A 22,495-nucleotide genomic window follows, 5' to 3' on the forward strand; every position below is an offset into this window, starting at 1 on the left:
CTAGTTTCTCCTAGAACCAAACCACATGTGACAGAGTTGGAGGAATTTAGACTTAGCTTATCATGTGCCTAACATCTCCCTGTGAGATCCCCTTGGTTCCTCACTCAGTTTTGACCTGCCTTTTTCCTATTTGGAAGGTGGCAATCTGATTCTTAACGGAACACTTCTTCATGACTTGCAGTGCACCCAAATCCATGACCCTTCAGTGTCACCTCTCCCGTCCTTTAACCCCGGTAACCCAATGTCCTGACAAAACCTGCAGGTCTTCTTCATTATGTATTTCCTATACTTATAGCGTGAGAGTTATCACAAAAATGTCTTAAACCAAATCACATTTTCCCAGATGTATAGATACACAGGCATTTGACTACTCATTTATCAAAGTTGTGAGACCTTTTAATTGGAGTTTAAAAAATCATCTAAATGTGAATGTGTATGAACACATGGATGTATAATTATTACTGATGGTTTGGTCAACCATTGAAATACAAATTAAGCATGTCAAAACTATGTAGCTAAATTACTCCTTATACAGTGCTATCTATAATTAAATTTCAAAACAAGTTTTAATAATGTATGTTTTCAACAAACCTGCAGATTCACCTAAGAGAACCTCTATTTCAAGACCATAATAGCATACTTTTCCTTTTCCTCCCCACCAAGATATAAGAAATTGACAAATTCTGGCACCTCAGTGTTACACAGAAACAACACACTTTTGATCAGGAAAGGTTTTCTGGGGACAAAATGTGATGAGTCATTAGGAATTCACAACATGATATCAAGAAAAATATCAATGCCCAAGCTTCAGTACCATGCCTTCTTCTAAATACTACTTTCTTTCTTTTAGAGAGAAGGAGTTGCTGTCTCCATAGCTATCAATACTCTAACCATGTGCATTTCAATGGCACTTAAAGCTACATATTTATTAAAGTCTATATGGCACATCTACTTACCAGAAAATACACACAAACAGGAAATCTAACCACAGTAAGGTGTTTTTTTCCCACACAATAGAATTCAAAGATGTGTCATCTATGTAATTTGAAGCAAATTCAACACCACTATTAGTGTTGAGTACCCCTCTTTCCCCTCCTATATTATGGCAACTTATGATTACAGCATTATGTTTTCCAAGCCTGTTTGAACTTGCTGCTCTTGCTTATACACACAAACGACCTGCCCTTTTCTGTGCAGAGCTTTCAATCAGTAAGCGTGTCAAGGTGGGAGGAAGGGACGGCAGGAACAGTAAAACAGGAAAAAAATCAATTTTCAGAAAGTGTATGGTAACAATTGAATATTTAATCAAATTAGCCTAGAAATTCCTTCCCATTTTCAGCACTCTTTGCAAGGCTGCTGCTTCATGGTACAGAATGAATTTCAATAAATGCCATATATTTAGTTAGATGGCTTATTTTTAAAATTTGTCAAACCAGGTCACTGACTCAGAATAGATCTCGTTCTAAGACATGACAGATGGATACTGATATTGAATTAAAAGATTAACATTAGCTGGAAGATTCTGGGCAGAAGAAAAAGTCATTCATTTAACATTCAACAAAATATTTACTGAGTACCTACTGTGTGCCAGGATAAAATGATAAATATTTGGACTTTATATTACAATAAAAAGAGGCGTTGTGCCAAAATAATTTCCTTGGGGTTAGTAAGGATTACAATTGAATACCAATTGTAAGCAAGATATTTAAAAGTACTTATATTTTTCACATTGTATCAGAAAAATGCATAGTACTCATTCAAACATCCATTCTGTCATGGTTGCAGGATTTTAGACCTAACTCAGATTTTTGAAGATGCTGTTTACTGACACTTAGTAAAAGCCAACTTCCTATTTTTCTGGAACAAAAGAGGCCTTACATGGTTTCAAAGATTTCTTAGACATCAAAGAGCTTAGAGAGACATACAGTTTATGGGTAATGATTTAGGATTTAGTGAATCAAAAACACATGGATTAAATTTCCTTTAAAAGACCCCTAGGTTTAAATTTTAAGAACTAAAATGTTGATCTAAACATACATTAGTCCCAAGCAAAGCCAAAATTTATTTTTAAAGATAGTTTGAGTTGGCTTATGGGCCTAGAACTTGGCTAGGTTTTACTTTCCCACATGATTAGGCCTCAAAGGAGGCAACTTACCTTCTGCTAAACAAATTTACACCACCTCTCTCTGATTGTGGAGACTACATTATTTCAAAGGTCTCTAGCTGTGAACGCTCTTGATATTTTCAGTAAAGTATTAAAAGCCAGAAACATCCCATGGTTATCGAACAACTGGAGTATGTTTTAATTCCTCCAAGTCAATTCTTTTTTTTTTTTTACAGACAACTTTAAAATTGGACCTGAGATTCTAGGTTCAATTTAGACTTCAGATTTCCAACTATCAGGGACCAAGAAATCATTTCAAAACAGGAAAAGGCCACTGATCTTAATATGTGCACTGCTTCATGATATATTACTATATTTGCATTTAAAATAGTAGGAAGAAATACAGTACATAATCTTCCGTTCTAACACAATGGCCTTCCGGAAGGCCGCTAGCCTGGGCATTTCACTGAGGTTTTAGGATTAAAGGAAACAAGTCAGTGCACAACCTATGAGCTTTTATTTCTTTGAAAAAATAGATTGCAACACTGATCTGATGGCTTTTAAAGGGCACTCGAAACCAGTGCAGTGCACATTTTGAATTTCAGTCATAGAGGAATAACAATTGGTGAAGTGACGTAGGTCAAAGAAAACAAAACAAAACAAAGAAAGTACCAGTATTCCAAACAGAGAGTTTATTCTGAATGAGAATTTGGAAATGAAATATGAAATTTACACATAAATTTACGATGAATTTAGAGTTCAGAGAATTATTGCTTCAGTTTAAGAATGAAATAACTACATTATTCTTTAGTTTGGAAATATACATAGTTTGATAGAAAGTATTTGGGTTGATGAATTTAGAAAAAATAATACATGCCAATCAATGAATGATGATCAGAAAATACAACTTTTTTAAATTGCTAAGCTTATTTTCCAGAGAGGAAAAGAGTCTGAGAACTCCAAAAGATAAAACAGTTTGCAGAAGCAGTCCTGGGGCTCTTTGGCCATGCATATTGCTGAATTAAACAGCACCTGAGGGTGACACAGGGGACCACTTGGCAGGTATAGTTGTGGCCAAGATTACAAATGGGGCCACCAGGAGCCAAATCTGGTCTGCAGACCATTTGTCTCTCTAGTTTGCACAGTTTAAAGATGCTGAGTCAACATTTTAAAATTGAGAGGTTTCTAGCCTCTGAAAATCTGAAAGACACCACCACATGGGCCCACACCACTCACTGAGACTCATGTCAACTCTGATGATGTCAAGCAGTGGCTGTCCCCTCTTAGGTAGGGCTTTTTCTGAGTGCGTTGTTGCCCCCTAGTGAAAGGGTTAGTTTTACTCATTTAGATTACCTCTTTGCAAATCACAGGCAACGCATTAAGGGGGAATGAAGAAAATTCAACACAGTGGTTTAACACTGGAAACAGAAAAGGACAGTGAGAGAAGGCAAGAAAAAAGTGCACAGCAGAGAGAAGCTGTAAACCATCAGCAATTGCCTCCTTTGCCATCTCCAGATTATACTATGGAAGGGATCCGTGACTAAGGCTATGGGTATTACTCTCAACAAATGCCACTGGGCCAGGATCACAGTGTAGAAAATAAGAAGGAAAACTGTCCAATGGAGCAATATCCCTGATCAAGGATGCACTGTAGATATTGGACCAGGAGAATGTAGAAAAATACCATGGTTCTCTTCTTTCACTGCCCTCAAACCAAGGGATGTGGTTCACCTGCAACTTTAAGATTGTGGTGAAGGCACTGTCCAAGTACTTCCCATAAAAAAACAGGGACTCCATGTACAGCTGTGCAGGCTGTGCATTGCACAACTGCAGAGGAAGCAAAATGAGAATGGCACTCCTGAGGAATTCAAAGGGAGTGCCTGTGCCAGATAGCCACATGGCTCATTCTTTCTTTTCCTTCAGGTTTTAGCACAAAGGTCACCTTTGAAATGAGGCCTTCTCTGACCCTACTACTGAATTTTTCAGTCACCACCCAACTCCCTCTTTATCCCTGACAGGCCCTATTCCCCTTCTCCACTTTATGCTTCCTTATAGCTGTCATCACCACCTCACATATAATACATTTTATTTATGTATTTTGTTTATTGTTTGTATTCCTGAATATAGAATAGAACATCATGAGGCCAGAGACTTTTGTCTGTTTTATTCTCTGCTGCATTACGAGAGTCTAGAATTACGCCTGATAGGTGCACACCAAATTACCCTGAATGACTAAACCCTCAACCACATTCTTAGAGCAGAGGAACCCAGCTCTAGAACCTGTGATTCTCTGACCATATTTCATAGTTGCTGAGACCATATTTATCCTTTTTTATATTAGGAGAAATACTTTTCAAATCCTATAGACCATTACATAGTCTATATGGTTCATAAACTCTTATATAATTTCTATTTACTCAATAGCTACATAATTTATTATAGAAATTTAAAATAACAGGAGTAACCTGCATAAACATACTTACACAAATTTATACAATCACAGAAGAAATATGTATACCTGGGTATGCAATTAGCTAACTAACTGTTTTTTCATTTCACTGTGCTCACACCTCCTGCTACAAATGTCACACATGTGATTTTTCTCTTAATTACATTTTACAGCTTATAAAAATACTTTTTTTTATTTTGTCCCTTGAAAAGCAAAGTAGTCAGATTTTACTGGATGTTTTTATTGAAACAAATCCCAAGGGGAATATACTAAACTGTTAAACACAGCTGAAGCGATATCTGAGAATGGGCTTTCTGATAGAAGGGTAGATTACAAAATTACTCACACTCTTAATCTGATAATGGGAGAATGCCCTGCACATATGATTGGAGTTTTTTCTTCGTATGCTTTACTACAAAAAAAGAAAACTGGAGAAAGAGAAGGTGAGAAAATTGGAGAAAGAAAAGGTGAGAAAAATTCCAGAGACTAGAAATGTTATAGTCATTTATCACTAACCTAAGGATTCCAATCTGTGCCTCAGTGGAAAAATGCTTCAAAATAGCTAATCTTCCTTGACTGTTAGGCAGAAGATATGTGGTGCTGTTGAGTCAGCATGGGGGCTAGGCTCATGCACAGTTTCCTTGTCTATGGTATGAGGAGGTTAAGATATTGATATCAGTCTTGCCTATCTTGTAAAGTTGCCGTAGTATCAGAAAGATGAGATATTTAGAAGCAGCTTGAAAATTGTGAGTTCTTTAAACTCCAATCTTTTCATTAAAGATTTTTTTCTATTATTTAATATCAAACAGGATGATTTTTAATGTTGTCACTCTTGTGTGATGTCCCCTTTAAAATTATGGATCTTGGTTCCATTTTGCATGTGTGTTATTCATCTGAATATCTAGACTATAAATTCTTTAAGGGCAGATATTTCATTGCTTCCTTTTAAAAAATGTTCCTCTCGTACCAAATAGCTAAGATGCTCAACCTATGGTTCTTAGCTATTTTTGTTGAGGCAAGTATGGGCCTGGCAGCAACTCTGTTAAGAACAGGGAATCAAAGTGATCCTGAATTGACATTAGTTGGTATATCCACTGTTTATTACTAAGAAGTGACTTCAGTTTGCACTGAGCAAACCCTGTGAAGAAACTCTGCCCTGAGGGATCAGTGTCACCAGTTTAAATATACACCAGCAAGGTAATGGAGATTAACTCCCTGGCAACTGAGTTTTTCTGCACATTTTCTCCCCTTAAGGTGGCATAATTGGGAAACTTGGTATCCCACCAACAAACATAGCAGCCCAGAGAAAATACTGGGGCTGATGGGGAAAGGAAACCATAGATGATTCTGGTGAGCCTAATGACACTGAAGAAGAATCCATGAAATTAGAGAGGCAGAATGGGGGCACAAAAGGGCTTGGGAGCAGCTCTCACCAAACCAAGGGAAGGGGTTGACGAGGAAGGGGGCAGAGAGAGGGGAGGTGCTCTGAATGTGTAGGGAGCTGTGTACTCATCATGGGTGTGTCACCATAGGCATTGGTGCAGCCATGTAGAGAAAGATGTGTGTCCTGACAGAATGTAAGCCCCTTTTAAGTTAGTCACTTTGTTTTGACATGACATTTGAGAAAAAGTTTATTTGAAGCTATTATACAGATGTGCAAAAGGAAAGTTAGACTGTTATTTTGAACTACTTTTTTTTTACCAATACTTAAGAAAATTGATTTTGAAATTATTTCTTAGTCTAACTCTCCTTAAAACAAATTTTAAAGAATTTCAAGATTACAGTGGGTCATATACTTAGTCTTAAAAGGAATTTATACGATAAGGGTATTTCTCCTGCTTAGAAAAGTGTCATTTTTCTTTTATTGCAGGCTTAAAAGTCATGAAAATGCTAGTTATGAACTTCCATGTTGACTAGCTGTGGCTAATCTTGTACATCTTTATCATTCAGATAAACCTTATCCACTATACTGAAGGCGTGGAGTGTACATCTAATGTAAATCTTTATTGTGATGTATTAAGAACAAAGCAATCTTTGAGAAAGCAGTAGTCAGCAGATCACCTTCTATATGCCATAAATCCCATCACGTTAAAAGAAAAATATATTTACATTAATAACTATAGGCGTATGCACTGTTAAGTTTGAAACCTGAACAGAATTTTTAAAACATCAGTGCATTTTACAGGCAATCACCCACATTTTTGGTACTATACACATTTCTTATGAGTGATGTAAATTTTATTTGTATTATTCAGCAATTCAAAAAGAATGAATACTGACCACACCACAGACTTGAAATCTACGGTTGGAACCAAAGCACCTCACTTTCTGTTCCATTATGGAAGTTTACATGTTAAAACAAAGCCCAATAAGCATAGAGCTAGAAAGAAAAGCTGTGTACCTGTAAATAACCCAAGCACCACTTACAGTTTACATAAAAGCACAATTTATGCCCCAAAAGCACAGAGAAACATGATGTCCATCATTTTCAGAACATCTTCATGCAGAAAAAATTCATTAGTCAGCTGTAATAGTTTAGCTGTAGAGGAAAATAATATTTTTCTGAATCCATTTGCATGGCAATGTGCATGTGTCTGGCTGATGGAAATGACAGAATAAACCTCCACCCAATTCTACAAAATGTGAATAGCGTTCTTAAAATTCAGGAGAGAGTCCAGATAGTACATATTCTTTCCAGTGTCAGTTTTTACAATCCTCTCATATTCACCGACCATCTTAACTTGGCAATTAAAGTATCCTGGTTATTTTGCCTAAGAGAGTTGACAATATTTCATTCTGCCCCAGGGCTCCTTTGAACATAAAACTGTGATAAGGTAAAACACGCTGGGCAACTATTCAATGTGTAAGCCACAGGAACTCTCTCCAACTGCCAAATTAGTAAATGGCTCTTTCAAAACATAAAAGGTATGAAATGGGAAGCCGTGCTTTGAAGTAAATTCTGTATTGGCAATAGTCTGTGAAAATACTTTCTTTGGTGCTTCAAATATTGGGTCAGCACCAGTACTAGCCAGATGGCCTGACCTCTAGTTATGATCTGTTTCACCTAATAAGATAGATGTCCTCCCAGAGCCCCAGCAAAGAGATAAGGTAAGATTGAAAATGATGGATCACAAGCCCTGTGTATTTGCCAGAAATGAACAATTCAGACCCTTACAGAAACACCTGCCCCTTGGAAGGGGCCCCAAGTAATGTGGATAAAGTAGGGCTGAGAACAAGGGAACTGCTAGGCTCAAACCCTGCCGCCGCATCACCCTGGGACAGGGTGACCGGATCCCTTTTGTAAAGGCTGAGTGAGATCACAGCCTCGAAACTTGCCTGGCCAGAACAGTCATACATCATCTCCTACTCAGCTTCCCTCTTTCTCCTGAGTCACACAGGTGGCTGTCAGAAGCAACTCCCTAAAACGAAAAGCCCCACTGTAGTTTCGACCTCACCCCTGGGCCACATCCCTTCAGTTTCTGAGGCCCCTAAACTCTTGTCTACCTCCCTGGTCTTGCCCTCTGGAATAGCAATCAGGTCTCTTAGGGAAACAAAGAGCAGAAGCGCCTGGACGAGGGGGTTGGGTGCAGGATCCAAAGGGGGTTGTAGTTTTACCTTGCGGTGGTGCCCAGGAACCGGCGGAGGAGAAGTCAATCGCGCAGGGACCACCCGCGCGCTCCGCGCCTCACCGCCACCTCGCAGCAAGTCAGCTGTCGCCCCGCATCTGGCTCGCGCCCTCCGCTGGGCTCCGCATCTGGTCACAAAGCTCTCGGGGCGCCTCGGGCGGCGAGAGCCTCCGGGTCACCTGCGGCCAGGCCCAGCCGAGCGTCCCGTCAGCCTGCCGGCCACGCTCCCTCCGCCCCTTTCCACCCGCGCGCTGCCCGGCCGGTGACTCAGCCGGGCATCGGCGCGCGCGGCCCGAGGCGGCCCGGGAGCGTCCAGGCGAGAAGCACCGCCAGGCGACCCGACTCCAGCTCTTGCCCGCCGGCTCCTGCACGTGTACGTCTGTCTCGCGCTCTGTCAGTCCATCTCATCCACGGGTCCAAGGGCCGCTGAGGTGCGGACTGGCACCACCCAGAGGGGGAAATCGGTCCCCGCCCTTCCTGCCGCCCGCGCGCCGCGCCAGGCCCCGTGGGGGTCGCGTTTCCTCCCGCCCCTCCCCCGCCCACAACAAGGTGAAACTTTCTAGGTGGAGAAGTTTTCTCGCCCTGGCCGCGCGCGCTCTCCTCCTCAGGCTCGGGCAGTTTGAAGTTAGCACAGCGGGAGATAAGCGGGACCGAGTCTCCCCCTCCTGGTGCCCGCGCGGCGAGCGGCCCCAGCGCACGTAGAGCACTAGGCGCGCACACGGCGCGCACACGGCTCGCACACGGCGCGCACCCTCTCGCGCTGCGGGCGCGAAAGGCGCGAGGCTCTGCTCTGAGGAGACTCTCCCGCGTCTCCGTTAGCCGCCGGGCGCTGACCCCGGGACTCAGGAGATTTGGGCACCACACAAACAAGGAATTCATTGTCAGAGACGGAGGTAGGAGTGGATGGACGAATTGTCCCAATGATTTCATTGTACAACGATTATCCCCGACTGTAATAACTCAGATTTCTGGAAGAACAACACAGGAGTTTAACCCTGAGGAAACCTCAGTTTCTTTAACTTTTTTTCCCTCTTCATGGCAGGACACAGGCTGATTAAATAACTAGACAGTCAGCAATGAGCAAGCCCAACAGAATAAAAGTTTAATTCTTGAATGTTGACATATTAAAAAAAAAGTTTGAGGGTTGCTTGGTGAATTGTATTAGGGTTAATTTGTGTTAGGATAACTTTTTATATCTCACATGTCTGAATAAAAAATTGATATAAGCCTTCAAGAAGGAATAAAACACAGGTAACAGGCTCACAGGAACAGCATTGTCTGTCAGGATTCGGCAGTTTTTTCCGATTCTCATAAGGGCTTGTCAGGTAATGGCGGCTGTGAGTTATTGAGAGTCATGGGACCGAACAGCGTTTACTATGCAGGTTCAGGAATTATTTACCGCAGAATGAAAAATAGAAAAATGTAATAAGGTTAGTTATTGTTTTCCTGAGCGCTTACTATGTGCCAGGTACTACACAGAGCAATTTCAGTTCTCAAAAGTGATTACCTCATGATTCCCCAATTTTGTGGAAAAGTTCTCGTTACATAGTAGCGGACTCCAACACCCCCCCCTCCCCCGGCATTGAACCATGTGCGGCTTAGGAAACTGAATGCCTACAGGTTCCTAAGAGCCTCACGTAGCTGGTTAGTGAAAGAGGCGAGATTAGAATCCAGCTCTCAATCCCAGTCAGGTGTTCTTCACAGTGTGCCAAGAGGCCACAGGCTGGCAAGGCTAAAGAAACAACCCAGTCCTACTGAAGATTTCCTGATATCTCAGGACACAATTTAACAATGGCTATTTCATATTAAAATACTCATATTAAAATGCTAATTTACTGGTTGGAGGGCACTGGGACTGTTTATGGACAGATCAATTATGTATTGGGGTTCAGTACCAACTTTCAATAAAAGATGAATAAAGTAATGAATTTATACACACACACACACACACACACACACACAACTAGCCATAGCTGTCCAAAGGAATGATTAGAGTGCTGTTTCTATTTTTCTATTTCCTGGTTTCCATAGCAATATGTTAACTGGATTTTAGATTGCATTATGTAGTTGCCTTAACAGGTTTTCTGAGTTTGTGTGCCATGATAAAAATATGAAAGAAAGAAATTACAATTAAAGTGGTAGAAAGACCCAGGAAAGCCAGTACAAACTGGGAAATGAAATAGATTATAAGTCCAAATAAACCATTCTGTTTTTTCAGCCCTGAAGTTTTGTAGTTTCTAGTTACTGACAAATTTCAGTCCAATTTTGAAACTGGATTAAAATTGTCATTTTGATTTATTAACCATAAATAAGGAGAAAACATTTTATAAAAATAGCATAACTAATAATAACATAGCTAAAAGTATCCTGAGTGTGAAAATCAAATAATTAGTTTTTCCACAGTACTAGATAGATTTGATCAGGAAAAGACTTAGAAGTATAATTTCACATATTTGGATTTACATAGAAGCAGATACTTTAAAAAGGCAATAGGAGTTCTACAATTCCATTTTGGTTTTGTGGCAAAATCTAATTGTTACCATTTAAGGTTCCTTGGGTCCATGGCATCGGTGACACACTGTATGATTAAATTCTGTTGATATTTTCTGAACCAAATCGAACCCATGTGACTGACACTGTTGGCTGACTAGGTTAGCACCTGTTTCTAACCCGACTTTCCCTTGCCAGCCTTCGCTCTTAGGGCTAAGAAGGAGAAACATTTGCTTTCCCAGACTCCTTTTCAGCCAGACATGGCCATGTGATGTCTTTCTGGAATAGAGGTTAAGCTGAAGTCTGTTGGGGACTTCTGGGAAGGACTTTAGTTTTCTCATTTAAGGGAGATAATAAGCTTGAGCCACTCCTTCCCACCTTTCTTTCTTTCTTCCTTTCTTTCTTTCTTCCTTTCTTTCTTCCTTCCTTTCTTTCTTCCTTCCTTTCTTTCTTTCTTTTCTTCCTTTCTTCCTTTCTTCCTTCCTTTCTTCCTTCCTTCCTTCCTTTCTTTCTCTTTCTTTCCTCCTTTCTTTCTTTCTTTCTTTCTTTCCTCCTTTCTTTCTTTCTTTCCTTCTTTCTTTCTTTCTTTCCTTCTTTCTTTCTTTCTCTCTTTCTCTCTTTCTTTCTTTCTCTCCTTTCTTTCTTTCTCTCTTTCTTTCTTTCTTTCTTTCTTTCTTTCTTTCTTTCTTTCTTTCTTTCTTTCTTTCTTTCTTTCTTTCTTTCTTTCTTTCTTTCTTTCTTTCTTTCTTTCTTTCTTTCTCTTTCTTTTCTTTCTTTCTTTCTCGCATGTTAACTTGTTTATTTATTGACCATCTCCCGCTAGAAAAGGTAAGCTTCTCTCTCTCTCTTTTTTTAATACTTTTTTTGTGGTATGATGCCTGCACAATAAACTATACATATTTCAGATGTACAATTTGATGAATTTTGATAGATGTTTACATCAGTGAAACCATTACCACAATCAAGATAGCTAACATTTCCATCACTCCCCAAGAGGTACAAATTTTGAATTCCCAATTTATCCCTTCCCACTCCCTTTACACCCTGGTAATCACAAGTTGGTTATCCATGTCTGTGAATCTTCTTCTGTTTTGTAGATAAGTTCATCTTGATTTATGCATGATGCCCAGCAAATAGCTAGCTACCTTGTGACCATGAGAAGTTGACTCTGACATTGCTGAGCTACAGCACCAATGCCAGTAGACACCTGCTTCCAGATTTCTTGTTTTGTGAAAAAAAAAAAAATACTTTTTCCAGACATTGTTACCCAGTGTTTCTGTCACATGGGGCCAGAGGCATTCAAAACTGATATACCCCTCAAAGGGAAAACAAGACATCTCCAAGACTGAGGTTAGCATGGTAGTTAAGAGTGTGGGTTTTAAACCAGATAGCCTGCATTTCAATCCCAGTTCTGTTGCTTGCTAGCTATGTAACTATGGGTCAGTGGCTTAAAGTCTCTGTGGCTTATCTGTAAAATGGGAAGAATAATAGGGTTATTGTGAGGATGAAATAAGAAGCTATAAGTAAAGCACATGAAATAGTGTCTGGTAAAATATAAGTGCTCAAAAGGCATGAGTTATCCTCTTCCATGTACTTGTGGATAACACGTAGTGCTAAACTATAAACAGGATCCCATCTCTTAACTCTGAGATGGGCCTAATGGTAGCCATGGTCAAGAGAGAGGAACAGCAGCTCTAAACAAGCCGCATCCTTTCTGCGCTCCCTTCAACACATAAAAATTTGAATCTTTGATGGTATTCTCTAAGTTCATTCATATGGTACTGTTTTTGAAACAAAAATGAAAGCAGTCTTCTTAGAACAGCAGCTTCTTGCTGGCAACTTGTGGAAGGTAGGGCCGTCAGACATAGGCCCATAGAATGTTTTTTTTAAAAATTTAAATTGTGTAGATAGAACACATTTGGCAGTTTGCCATTGTCCTCCCATCTTATCTTGTAATGCATCTGGTCTACCTCTGATCCTGATGTAATTTTCTCAGGCACTAGGATTTGTGACCCCTGTCTTATTTATTCTTGGATTCTCCCTGCTATCCTCCCTCACCCTTCCTTGGCTTCGTTGCTCCTAGTATTGTGTCTATTGGGAAATGTCTCCCCAGAAGGACAAGAAGAATTCAGGTGACGGTTCCTTAGATCATCTCTGTGGGCAAATATAGTTGGGGGATGTAGGACTCCTCTTACCTTTTTAGAGAGACATCATGCACATTAGAATACTGAGGATTCTGAAAATTCACATGGGAAAACCACAACATAATAAAATGAAAACAAAAATATATTTTTTCCCTCTTAACATCTTCAGTAGCAACACACTGTGGCAAACCTTGCCTTAAAGAATAGAAATATCAGCTACAAAAGGTTAGGAGGGGGCACTTTCAGTATGAATTGCTTTTATGTCAATTTACATTTGTCATTTGTTTGTGAGGGGACTTTCTAAAAATAAAATATGCCATGTTAAGTTATATAAAAATATGACTAAGCATATTCAATTTGAGAGCAAGTACAAGACTGCTAGGCTCTTGGAGTTACAAGTATCATGATTTTAATCAGAAGGTCTAGGAAACTGGAGGCAGAAACATTAAAAATAAATTACCATCTCCAGCAGAGTGCTTCAGTTTTGTTAGTGATTTGGTTCATTTTCAGATCCAGCTTATTGCCTCTCTCCCCAAATCAGGCAAAGGTATTTTGCTCTCACTTATTAAATGTCTACCATGTATTGTATCAGTCATGTGTTTGAGTTCTATGCAGGCCCTCATAAGAAAACTCTAGGATAAGTATCATCCTTCTCAGTTTACATCCAGGGACATGAGACTCAGAGGGATCATGTAACTTATCCAAGGTCATACAGTTGGCCTACATATCTCTCTTTCTAGAAACCCTGCACTTCCTATTGCAACTATAATAAACTGTCCCTGGTCCTGTGGTAAATGATGCAGTCTTTAACGTGGGGCAGGAGAACTTAAGGCTTCCTTTCATTTTCCTTTTTTCTCAGTCAGCCAGAACCTAAGACATGGCCACCCCTCTGTTTGCTTGACTCTCAGGGACTGGATGTTGCCATGCAGAATAAAGGTGCTGGTATCACCTATATTATCTGTCTGTAAAACACTACGTAGGTTGGAGCATGAATGTTGGAGAGTCAGGGTGGCCTAGGTGGTGGGCTGTGGGTGCCTAGGACCAAGACCTCTCAGTGTGAAAAGGAACTGGAATGCTTTCTCCCTAATATCTCTGTTTCACAACCCTGAGCTCTCCTTTGAGGACTCAGAGAGTGTGAGCGAGAAGGGGAAGCACCAAATGATAGAGAGTCAGGTGTCCCAAGAGAAGGTCTTTTGGAGAGCCTCTGTCCTCAGAAAATGAGAAAAAAGGCAAAGACTTGCAGAAAGTCCCAGAAGGCTGCCCTCATAATTCTTTCTCTTATCAGTACTTCCCTCCTAGAAGCTGTGTTAATTTCTTTTTCTTTTCCCCTTCTCTATTCTTCTTTTCTGTCTTTTACCTTGTGGTAAATTGGTAAAAGCATTTTGGGAAATAAAATAGGAAAAAAACTTCCATTTTTATACAGCATAGTCTAGCATTATTTCCCAACTAGCTTATCCATTTCATCTCTTAATTTAAACTGTTTGGCACTAATACAAATGGATTAAGCCATCTTGCACTTAAAAAAAGTATTTCCTTCGCTGATCAGCTTTTATTTATGAATAACCCTTTAAAATGTGTATGTGAGTATGTGTGTTTGTGTAATTCCTGCAATTCTAGATTTTACCACTAACTTGATGAGGGCTTTGTTGTAAATCAGTTTCTTCAGCTATAAAAACAGTTCCAAAGTCTGATCAAAATGATTTGTAAAAAATTAAGTATCAACCAAAATTTTACTGAAAACAGTCAATTTGGAGCAAATATAGCAAACAATTTACTAATTGTCCTATATATAAAGGGACATTGTATTAGAAAGAAAGTACTTCAGTGTGTGGTTCTCATTAACTACTGCCTTGTCCAAATATGATAAAAACTTTTTTTTCTATTCCAATGATTGATTTAATAAAGAGCTCAGGGGTAGTATAGTTAGCAAATCCAAAAATAAATCTTGCATTTTAGTAATAGCTACAAAATTTAACAGTTTAATAGGGAATACCTATGTTTTAGGGGCACTGAAAAATGATAGAATGTTTGAAAGTTTTAATTAGAATAAGTCTATTACACAAAACTAATGTATTTTGAAGTATAACAAAGATGGTTCTAACACTTTTGCATTGACCAGATTTTGGCCTTCTGTTTAACAACCTCTGAGTCTAAACATAATTACTATTAATGTATGTACTTGGAAGGAGAAGCAGTAACTCTGGATTAACATTGGTTTGCCAACAAAGAATTAAAAAAATTAGAGCACAGACAAATTGTGACCAGTCAAAGGTCACGTTCAGAAAGCCAGTGGTGATGCAAACTGTTTTGGACTTCCAGTTTGTTGGTCTACTATAAACATTCCTGCCTTTACTTACTTTGAAAAACAAAATCCAACAAAACTACCCCCAAGAGGCAATTGCAAACTAACCTCTAGATGAAACTGTCAGAGCCAATAAAATCATCTGCAAGCATTCTGCTTATGTTAAAGGAACTTTCAAGGAGTGTGTAACCTGAATTAGAAAAGACAGCTTTTTAAAGCTTTCCCTGAAGTGTCTGGACCATCTGTTTTGGCCCGAAATCCCCATGTTAGAGCTGTTATCAAGTACCGTTGGCTCTCCCATTGCTACTGTTAACAAATGAATTTGTCACCCCAAAGTTAAGAAAAACCAGATGTTTCCTTTGTTGTTCTATATTCCGATTGCAGGTCAAGAGCCTGTTTAAACAGCACCAGTGAAACTGAGATTCAGAAATTGAGATCTTATTAATCTGGTCAGTGAGGTCATATGATTTAGGGCCGTTTCAGGATTTAGACTGAGTTTCAGTAGTTGGCCATCTACATCTATCAGATTACTCCCAAATCAATTTGTTTTTTATAAACATAAACCTGTATTGTATGGGAATCATAATTTGTATGGAAGCAGTTATAAATATGGAATAAAATATTTAAACATGTCAGGTTTTGTAATCCATCAACTAAATTCCTAACCAAATGTTTATTGAGCCCCTTCCATGTGCCAGGGAAGTGTTAGTGTCAGGGGCTACAAAGATGAATGAGATATGGTCCTTAACATTGTTGAGGGGCTCATAGTCCAGCATGGAAAACCTGCATGTAAATTAGAACACCTGGTACAACATGGCAAGTGCTAAGCATTGTTAGAAGAATATCATGGACTAACTGCGGGAATAAGGAGATGAGGAAACATGGAAGACATAGCAAGGGAGGCCACATTTGAGCCACATATGAGAAGGTGAGCAGAAGTTTGCCAGGTTACTATTTGCAGGGGTTGGAAGTGAGGAAATGAATTCTTAGCAGAGGGTGGAAGCACACAGGCTTGAAATAATTATATATTCAGCATTCTGCAAGTAGTTCAAAATAGTTGGGAGCACCATGTGTTTGTGGGTCGGGCAGGGAATAAGGCTAAATAGGTGAGGATCAGAATATGACGAATCTTTTATACCACACAGAGAAAGAAAATCTGTGTGGTAGATGATAAGGAGTCACTAAAATAAGTAAAATAACTAGAATTTTACATTTTAGACAGATCACTCTGGCTTAACGGAAGGTTTGGAGCACAGTGAGTTGGAGCAGGGTGGCAAGAGGGAAGACTATTTCTTTAATGCAAAAGAGCAATGATGTAAATTTGATGTAAAGCAGGGACTCCTGGGCTGCAGAGCTTGGAGGAAAGTTTGATAGCCTAGGGTTAGGAACATACTGGACCACTTAACGATAATAAAAACTGAGCAATACTCAGAAAGGTTGCCTTTTGTTTGCTTATTTTTTGTTGTTTAACAGAAGTCTGGGACACAATGATGCTTTCATTTTGGACTTGTTAAGTTTGAGTATTTATATGTCCCTGCATGAGTTGTTGGAGGTCTGGTAGTTACGTCAAAATACCAGTGCTCCTGATTGTTCTATTGTCTACTTGGTTATGCTGGGAACTGTTTTTCAGACTCTCCTTCTCCATGTAATTCCAGATTAGAGTTGGCCCAAAGGCAAGCTGTGTAAATTCTGGAGGCAGAAGACAAGCAGCGGTCATTATATTCTGAAGGTTATTGTTGGACCCAGGAGTGCTGCTGGGTGCCAGTTTGTTCCTGCTCTTCCCTTCTTCCTGTTGCTAGCCTTGACCATCAAAAGTGACCTCAGGCCTCCACTGGATGCTTTGCTGACAACACAGAGAGGTGGTAGCCATGAAGAGCCAACTACCTTCCATAGACTTGGTAGTCCCATTCCAGCAGCAGGACGTGCTGACTCCCTGCAAGTTCTGACACATTTGTGACTTTTCTGCTCCTTCAGCTACATTTTTTGGATCTTTATCTTCTCAGCTCTTCCCACAATTGTGTAAGTACTAATTCCAATCATAAACTCCTTCTTCCGTATCACTCAGAGTGGTTCTGCTTTCCAGATTGAATCTTTTTAAAGCTACAACCAAAGTGTATTTTTAAATAGAACTCCTTGAAAAAAACACTACGTTTAATACTCAAAACTTTTATCACTTGCAGTTGTTTTAATTTTGAGAGTCTGTTTTTTTCATGACTTCTTGATCATAATCTGTAGTGCAGAATGATGATCTTACTATGTCTGAATAGGAGAAACTGTCAGGATAACTAAGAGGAATTTCAAGAAAATTCAACATTTGGTTCGTATGCTGTTATAAAAATCATTATTATCATTATTTGTATGTGAACATTTTAATATAATCTAGTGCTCTAGAACTATCTGGGCCAGAGAGAGGCAAGCATGAAGAACTCAGGTGCCTTGGAGACAGAGAGGGAGGACCAGGGCAGATTGTTACAGGAAAAGAGGTTTTCTTCCTGCTGGCAGGTAGAGCCATTGTTGGGGTGAAGTATGTGGCATGTAGGTTCTTGTTGAAAGAGCAGCTGTAAAGCAAAGATCCTGATGCTATTGGCTCAGTGAAGATCCTGTCATGAGAAGGTCAAGAACAGGAGTGAGTGGAAGGTGCTATTCAGAACTCTGGAATAACATTCGTGTTGCTCTCAGACCACTCCTGGCCTGGAAAGAGGATGGAATTTAACTCCAAGCATGATAATGAAGCGGTATTGACTTTGTTGTCAGTATTGGGAAATGAGATTTGATCTAGAAAAGTGTGTGCCCTGGGGAGTATTTTGTTTTTTCTTGCTGCTTTTTTTTGCCTTTCTTCCAAAACCAGCAAAGGATGTCTTCTAGTCCCAGAAGAGAATGGTGAAGGAGGCAGTGTCTGAAGCCTTGCTGGCAAAGGCAATGGTAATGGCATCATTTATTCCTTTGGTAGGAATAGGCTTCCTTCTAATATTTGCACGGCAAACTCTGACTCATCCTTCAAGGTTCAAACCTAATGTTGGAAGGCTTCCTTGATTGGCCCTATCCCACTCCACCCTGTCCTACACCCTGGGCAGGCTGACAGGTTGCTTCATCTTTTTTCAGGGGCACTTTATACCCTTAATTTAGCATATCTCACACTGTATTACAATTCATCTTTTATGTTGACAGCGTAACCCAATGATGTATTAATTTGTGTGATTTTTTTCCTGTCTTCTCCTTTATGAATCAGAAAGCAGTAAGGCAAAGAAAATGAGAAAAGCCGTCACTGAGGGCAGGGGGAGGGAAGAGGTTTTATGTCTCTTAGAGTATTGTACACTCAGAAGGGGCTGCCCTACTGCAAATACAGTGTAACCCAATTACATTTGCTTGGTTAGGCAAGGCACCAGAAATAATACCCTTTTAATCCATTTGCCTAAAATCCTTGGTACTTATGTATTTACAAAGTTTTAAAAATGCATTAAGTCTGGAAATTGAGCTCTGTCCTCTACAGACTAACCTGCAGGCATAGCAGGCATTGGAGATCATGCTCTGGGGGCAGAGCCTTCATATGCAACCTGCTTTATGGGCCTCATGACCTTTGACCTATGCTGTGTAATTAATAATCTTTCCCTTCTCCTGGGAAACAAATGGGATTAGCAAATGGTGCCAATGTCGATTATTCTTGAGGAAGTCACACTGAGATGGGTGTTTCCTCCCCAAAGAATGTGTTATATGTACTACACAGAGAAAGGCATGCAATATGTACAAAATTGTTGGGGCGGTTTTTTCTTTGTCCAGATAACAAGCTAGCCAGCGGTTTTCTGTCAAATACTCTCAAGGTATTTACTACTTAGTACCTCAAAGGAGGCAGAAATGTTGGGAATTGAATGTGTCCATTAAACAATATCACAAATGAGGTAGAGTGTGTGACTGGAAGGTACCAATAAACCAGCCTCATGGGCCTGGGTAAGGAGAGCTGTGCCTGGTTGTTACCCAGGACTCAGAGGACACCTGTCCTGTTGAAGCACTTGCTGATTAAGCTCATGACCACTGGCTGTATGGTGGGGAGATGCCCTCTTGCTATACTAAGACCAAGTGAGCCATGCCTGTCAGGGGTCCTGGACTGCTTAGGCAGGCAAGACCCCATCAGTCTGTGTTTGTTTCTTGGAGTCCTGAAAATGCTTTCTCATTATAATGAAAAGAAGTGAAATGAAACCTGACCTAGGAAGGGTCCCTAATTTTGGCAATATTCTAAAATGTGTAGCAAAGGCTTGGCTTTTGAAGGACAGCATAACCCTCCTGAAGGGCTGCTAATACACAATTGCTGCAAAGTTTTTCATGGTTGTGTAAATCAAGTCCCATGGACCTTGTCTGGGACTTGGCCACTGGGCTGAAGTAACTTCAACAGAAGCCCATCCATGAGGGATTGGGCCTGAGCATAAAGTCCTGCAGGCCAGGACAGCTCAGATGAAAGATTTACTTATTTACCTGTGATAGCAACAGTAGTGTAGCCAGAGTGTCTGAATTAAGGTTGAAGAGGGAAAGACAAAGGTGAAAATTAAGAAGCAGTACTTTGTGTCAGGACTAAGGGATGAAGCAAGGCCACATTTTGGGCATAAGCCAAGAGGTCAGAGTGGGATGATTGACATTTCTATTACCTCTCACCTGTTTCCTCGGTCCTCTGTTTTCCTTTTTCTTGGTTTACTCTTTGATTTTTGGTGGAGCACTTCCTCCTGTAGCTTCCTGAAAAAGGGTGCATGTGATTGGTGCATGTGGTGTGGTGGCATGTGATTGGTAACCACAGATTGGTTTGGTGGTTACCAGAGGGGAGAGAGGTTGAGGGGTGGGTGAAATGGGTAAAGGTAGACAATTATATGGTGATGGGTGGTAGATGGAACTTTGGTGGTGATCACTTTGTAGTATACTCAGATGTTGAGTTATAATGTGTATCTGAAACTTGTTAATACCAATTTTAACTCAATTAGAAAAATTATAAAAAAAGAGGATGAGAGTGATGAGAAGTTTTTGAGAACTTGTAAGTCTAGGTGTGATTTTATTTTGCTGTTACTTGATTGATAGCTTGTGTAGATGTAGAAGTCTAGGTTCAAAGACAAGTATCCATTATCTTCTAGCCTTATTCTTGTTCTTGAAAAGTTTGATAATATTTTACCTGACTTTTCCCCCTCCTACTCATTTTCTCTGCTCTCTCTTCTGGGACTCCAAAATTGAGATGTTAAACCTGTGGGATTTATCCTCCAATTTTTTTCATCTTTATGTAAACTGTATACATTATGTATGAAGCAGATACTATGCCAGGCATCTTGGCATCTTTGAGGATCAACAAAGAGGTCAATGTGGACAAAGAAAAGTAAGTGAGGGAAATAGTCTCAAATATATTTGTCTTAAATATTTTAGATAAGTCAAGAGGTTTTAATTTAGTAAATGAACTTTGACAATAGAAGTAAAAAGAAAAAAAAAACTTTTTTGGGGGGTAAATTCAGTAATTTTTGTCCCTTGCTCAGAACGTTCATCTTTAGCTTTGAAAATTTGCTGGAATAACTTCCTGGGTAACTTTGGGTGAGTCATTTAGCCTATGGATTTTCACTTCCTGGTTGCAAAACAAGCAATTGGGTACATGTAATATTTCATCTCACATTTAGCTCTAAAACCTGAGCTTGCACTGGATTATCTCAATACTAATTAGTAATTATATTAGAAGAAGGAGCACAGAGAGGAAGTGAAACTTAAATTGGTTAATACTGATGCACATTCAACATCTCAGGAGAAGGGTTGGTTAGAAGAGACGTATACCTCTAAGTTTTACTTAAAGATTCTAAAGTTCTATATTTATTATATTTAAAGAGAAAAAGATCATAGATACAACCCAGTAGTTCTCGGTTGAAGACTATAAATGAGGTTTTAATATAGCTTTGATCATTTCAAGTGCACAATTAATAACACATTTGAAACATTTAATGCACAATTATATGGCATAGCTTACTATCACAAGCATTGAATGAGTACTCTTAGTAATAAAGAGTGTATGGAACAAGTTCTTAAAATCAAATCCAATCTCAGGAATTTGTACCCAACACTTTTAATGCACATATTGCAAGCTAAAATGAAGAACAGTATTTACCCTAATCTATCTTTCCAAATTTATATTCTATTACTTGGCTATCTACATTCTACTCTATGCTACTCAGTATGTTTTGGACTTTCATGTGTCCTATGTCTTTGTTTTTGTTATCTAGAATCCTTTCTTCACTACCTTCCTCCCTCCCCCAAGTCACCAGATTCCAAGCACCAAAATCTTACCCATCCATCAAGGCCCATATTAAATATTCCCTTGCTTATGCAGCCTTTCCTGATTCTTCCAAGAAACTCAATCTTTTTCTTCTTTAAAGTTCATAGCACATTAATGGTACCTTTTAAAAATACTTGTTTTATTCTTCTTGGAAATATACCTCGTTATCTTCTTTTTTATTGTAAGCTTCTTGAGGGCAGAAACCATGTCTTGTTCATCTCCATATCTCCTACTGTCCTTGGTAGAAGACTCTCGATAACTTGTTAAAATGAATTTCATATAACCCATCTGCAGACAAAAGTCCATTTATTAAAAAACCAAACCAACAAAAACTTTCTAATAAGTATTGGAAAACACGTATATGTATCTCTCGTAAAAAGAGTTATATCCCTGGATAAAGCTATTTCCCATTCTATCATAAATTACTATCATTTTTTTCTATTCTACCTTTATTATTAGCAGAGATTTTCCATGTTTATCAGGTTTTGATGGCCAGGTTTATCAGGATTCTTTTCTCTGGGTGAGTTATTAAAGTTAAATTTGATATTCCTTTGGAAAAGTACCCCCCGGCCCCCCAGCACCCGCAACCAAACAAAATAACCCATAAGGTTAAATTATTAGCTTTGAAGTGACTTTCATTAGTTAGCTGGCTTAAAACTCTCTCTAATGTTTTGAGCGTGTCAGTCCACAGGAAAGGGTGAGCCAGGTGGAATGGAATCCCAGCTCCCTCTCTTTATTAGCTTAGCCAGGATAAATGTCCTAGGAGAATTTTTCCAAAAATTTGTTTTAAGTTTCTTATGATTTGGAAAACCAGCAGCTTCAAAAGTTCTTTCAGGATATTTTCCTATATCTAAACTTTACATTACCTTTATTTGAAGGCTTAAAAAAAATCTTTTTAAGAAGCATTTTGGAAAGATCACTGATGAAAGTCTGAGCTAAAAGCCATTGGTTCATATTTCATTAGTCCCCATGCTGTTTGTCATCAGTAAATCTTGCACTGGACACTTGTTCAGTCCTATAAAAATAAATAACACTCCTGCCTTTATTTCTGTATTTTAGCTTCCATTAAAGTGAGGCTTAAAACTCATTTTTTT

At 39.3% G+C, this 22,495-nt stretch overlaps 2 protein-coding genes across 4 annotated transcripts in view; one reads left to right on the forward strand and one right to left on the reverse strand.

Moving 5' to 3' along the window:
- The window catches only part of LOC102504138 (F-actin-capping protein subunit alpha-2), a 201,014-nt gene extending 192,667 nt beyond the window's left edge, over positions 1-8,347 (reverse strand). For 2 of the 3 annotated variants that reach the window (XM_032483641.1, XM_032483640.1), the window contains exon 1: positions 8,169-8,300. The gene's annotated coding sequence lies outside the window, so the exon portion shown is untranslated. Of the gene's footprint in view, positions 1-8,168 lie in introns of all 3 variants that reach the window. The other variant, XM_006177483.3, reaches the window with a different exon arrangement.
- Positions 3,493-22,495, forward strand: part of LOC116664744 — a 336,479-nt gene continuing 317,476 nt past the window's right edge. The window contains exons 1-3 of the mRNA XM_032482946.1: positions 3,493-3,582; positions 8,084-9,072; positions 16,771-17,134. Coding sequence (XP_032338837.1) covers positions 3,493-3,582; positions 8,084-8,881 — 888 coding nt within the window. The 3' untranslated portion in view covers positions 8,882-9,072; positions 16,771-17,134. The remainder of the gene's footprint in view (positions 3,583-8,083; positions 9,073-16,770; positions 17,135-22,495) is intronic.

The sequence above is a fragment of the Camelus ferus genome, chromosome 7, assembly GCF_009834535.1.
Source record: "Camelus ferus isolate YT-003-E chromosome 7, BCGSAC_Cfer_1.0, whole genome shotgun sequence".
In the NCBI taxonomy this organism is placed as follows: Eukaryota; Metazoa; Chordata; class Mammalia; order Artiodactyla; family Camelidae; genus Camelus; species Camelus ferus.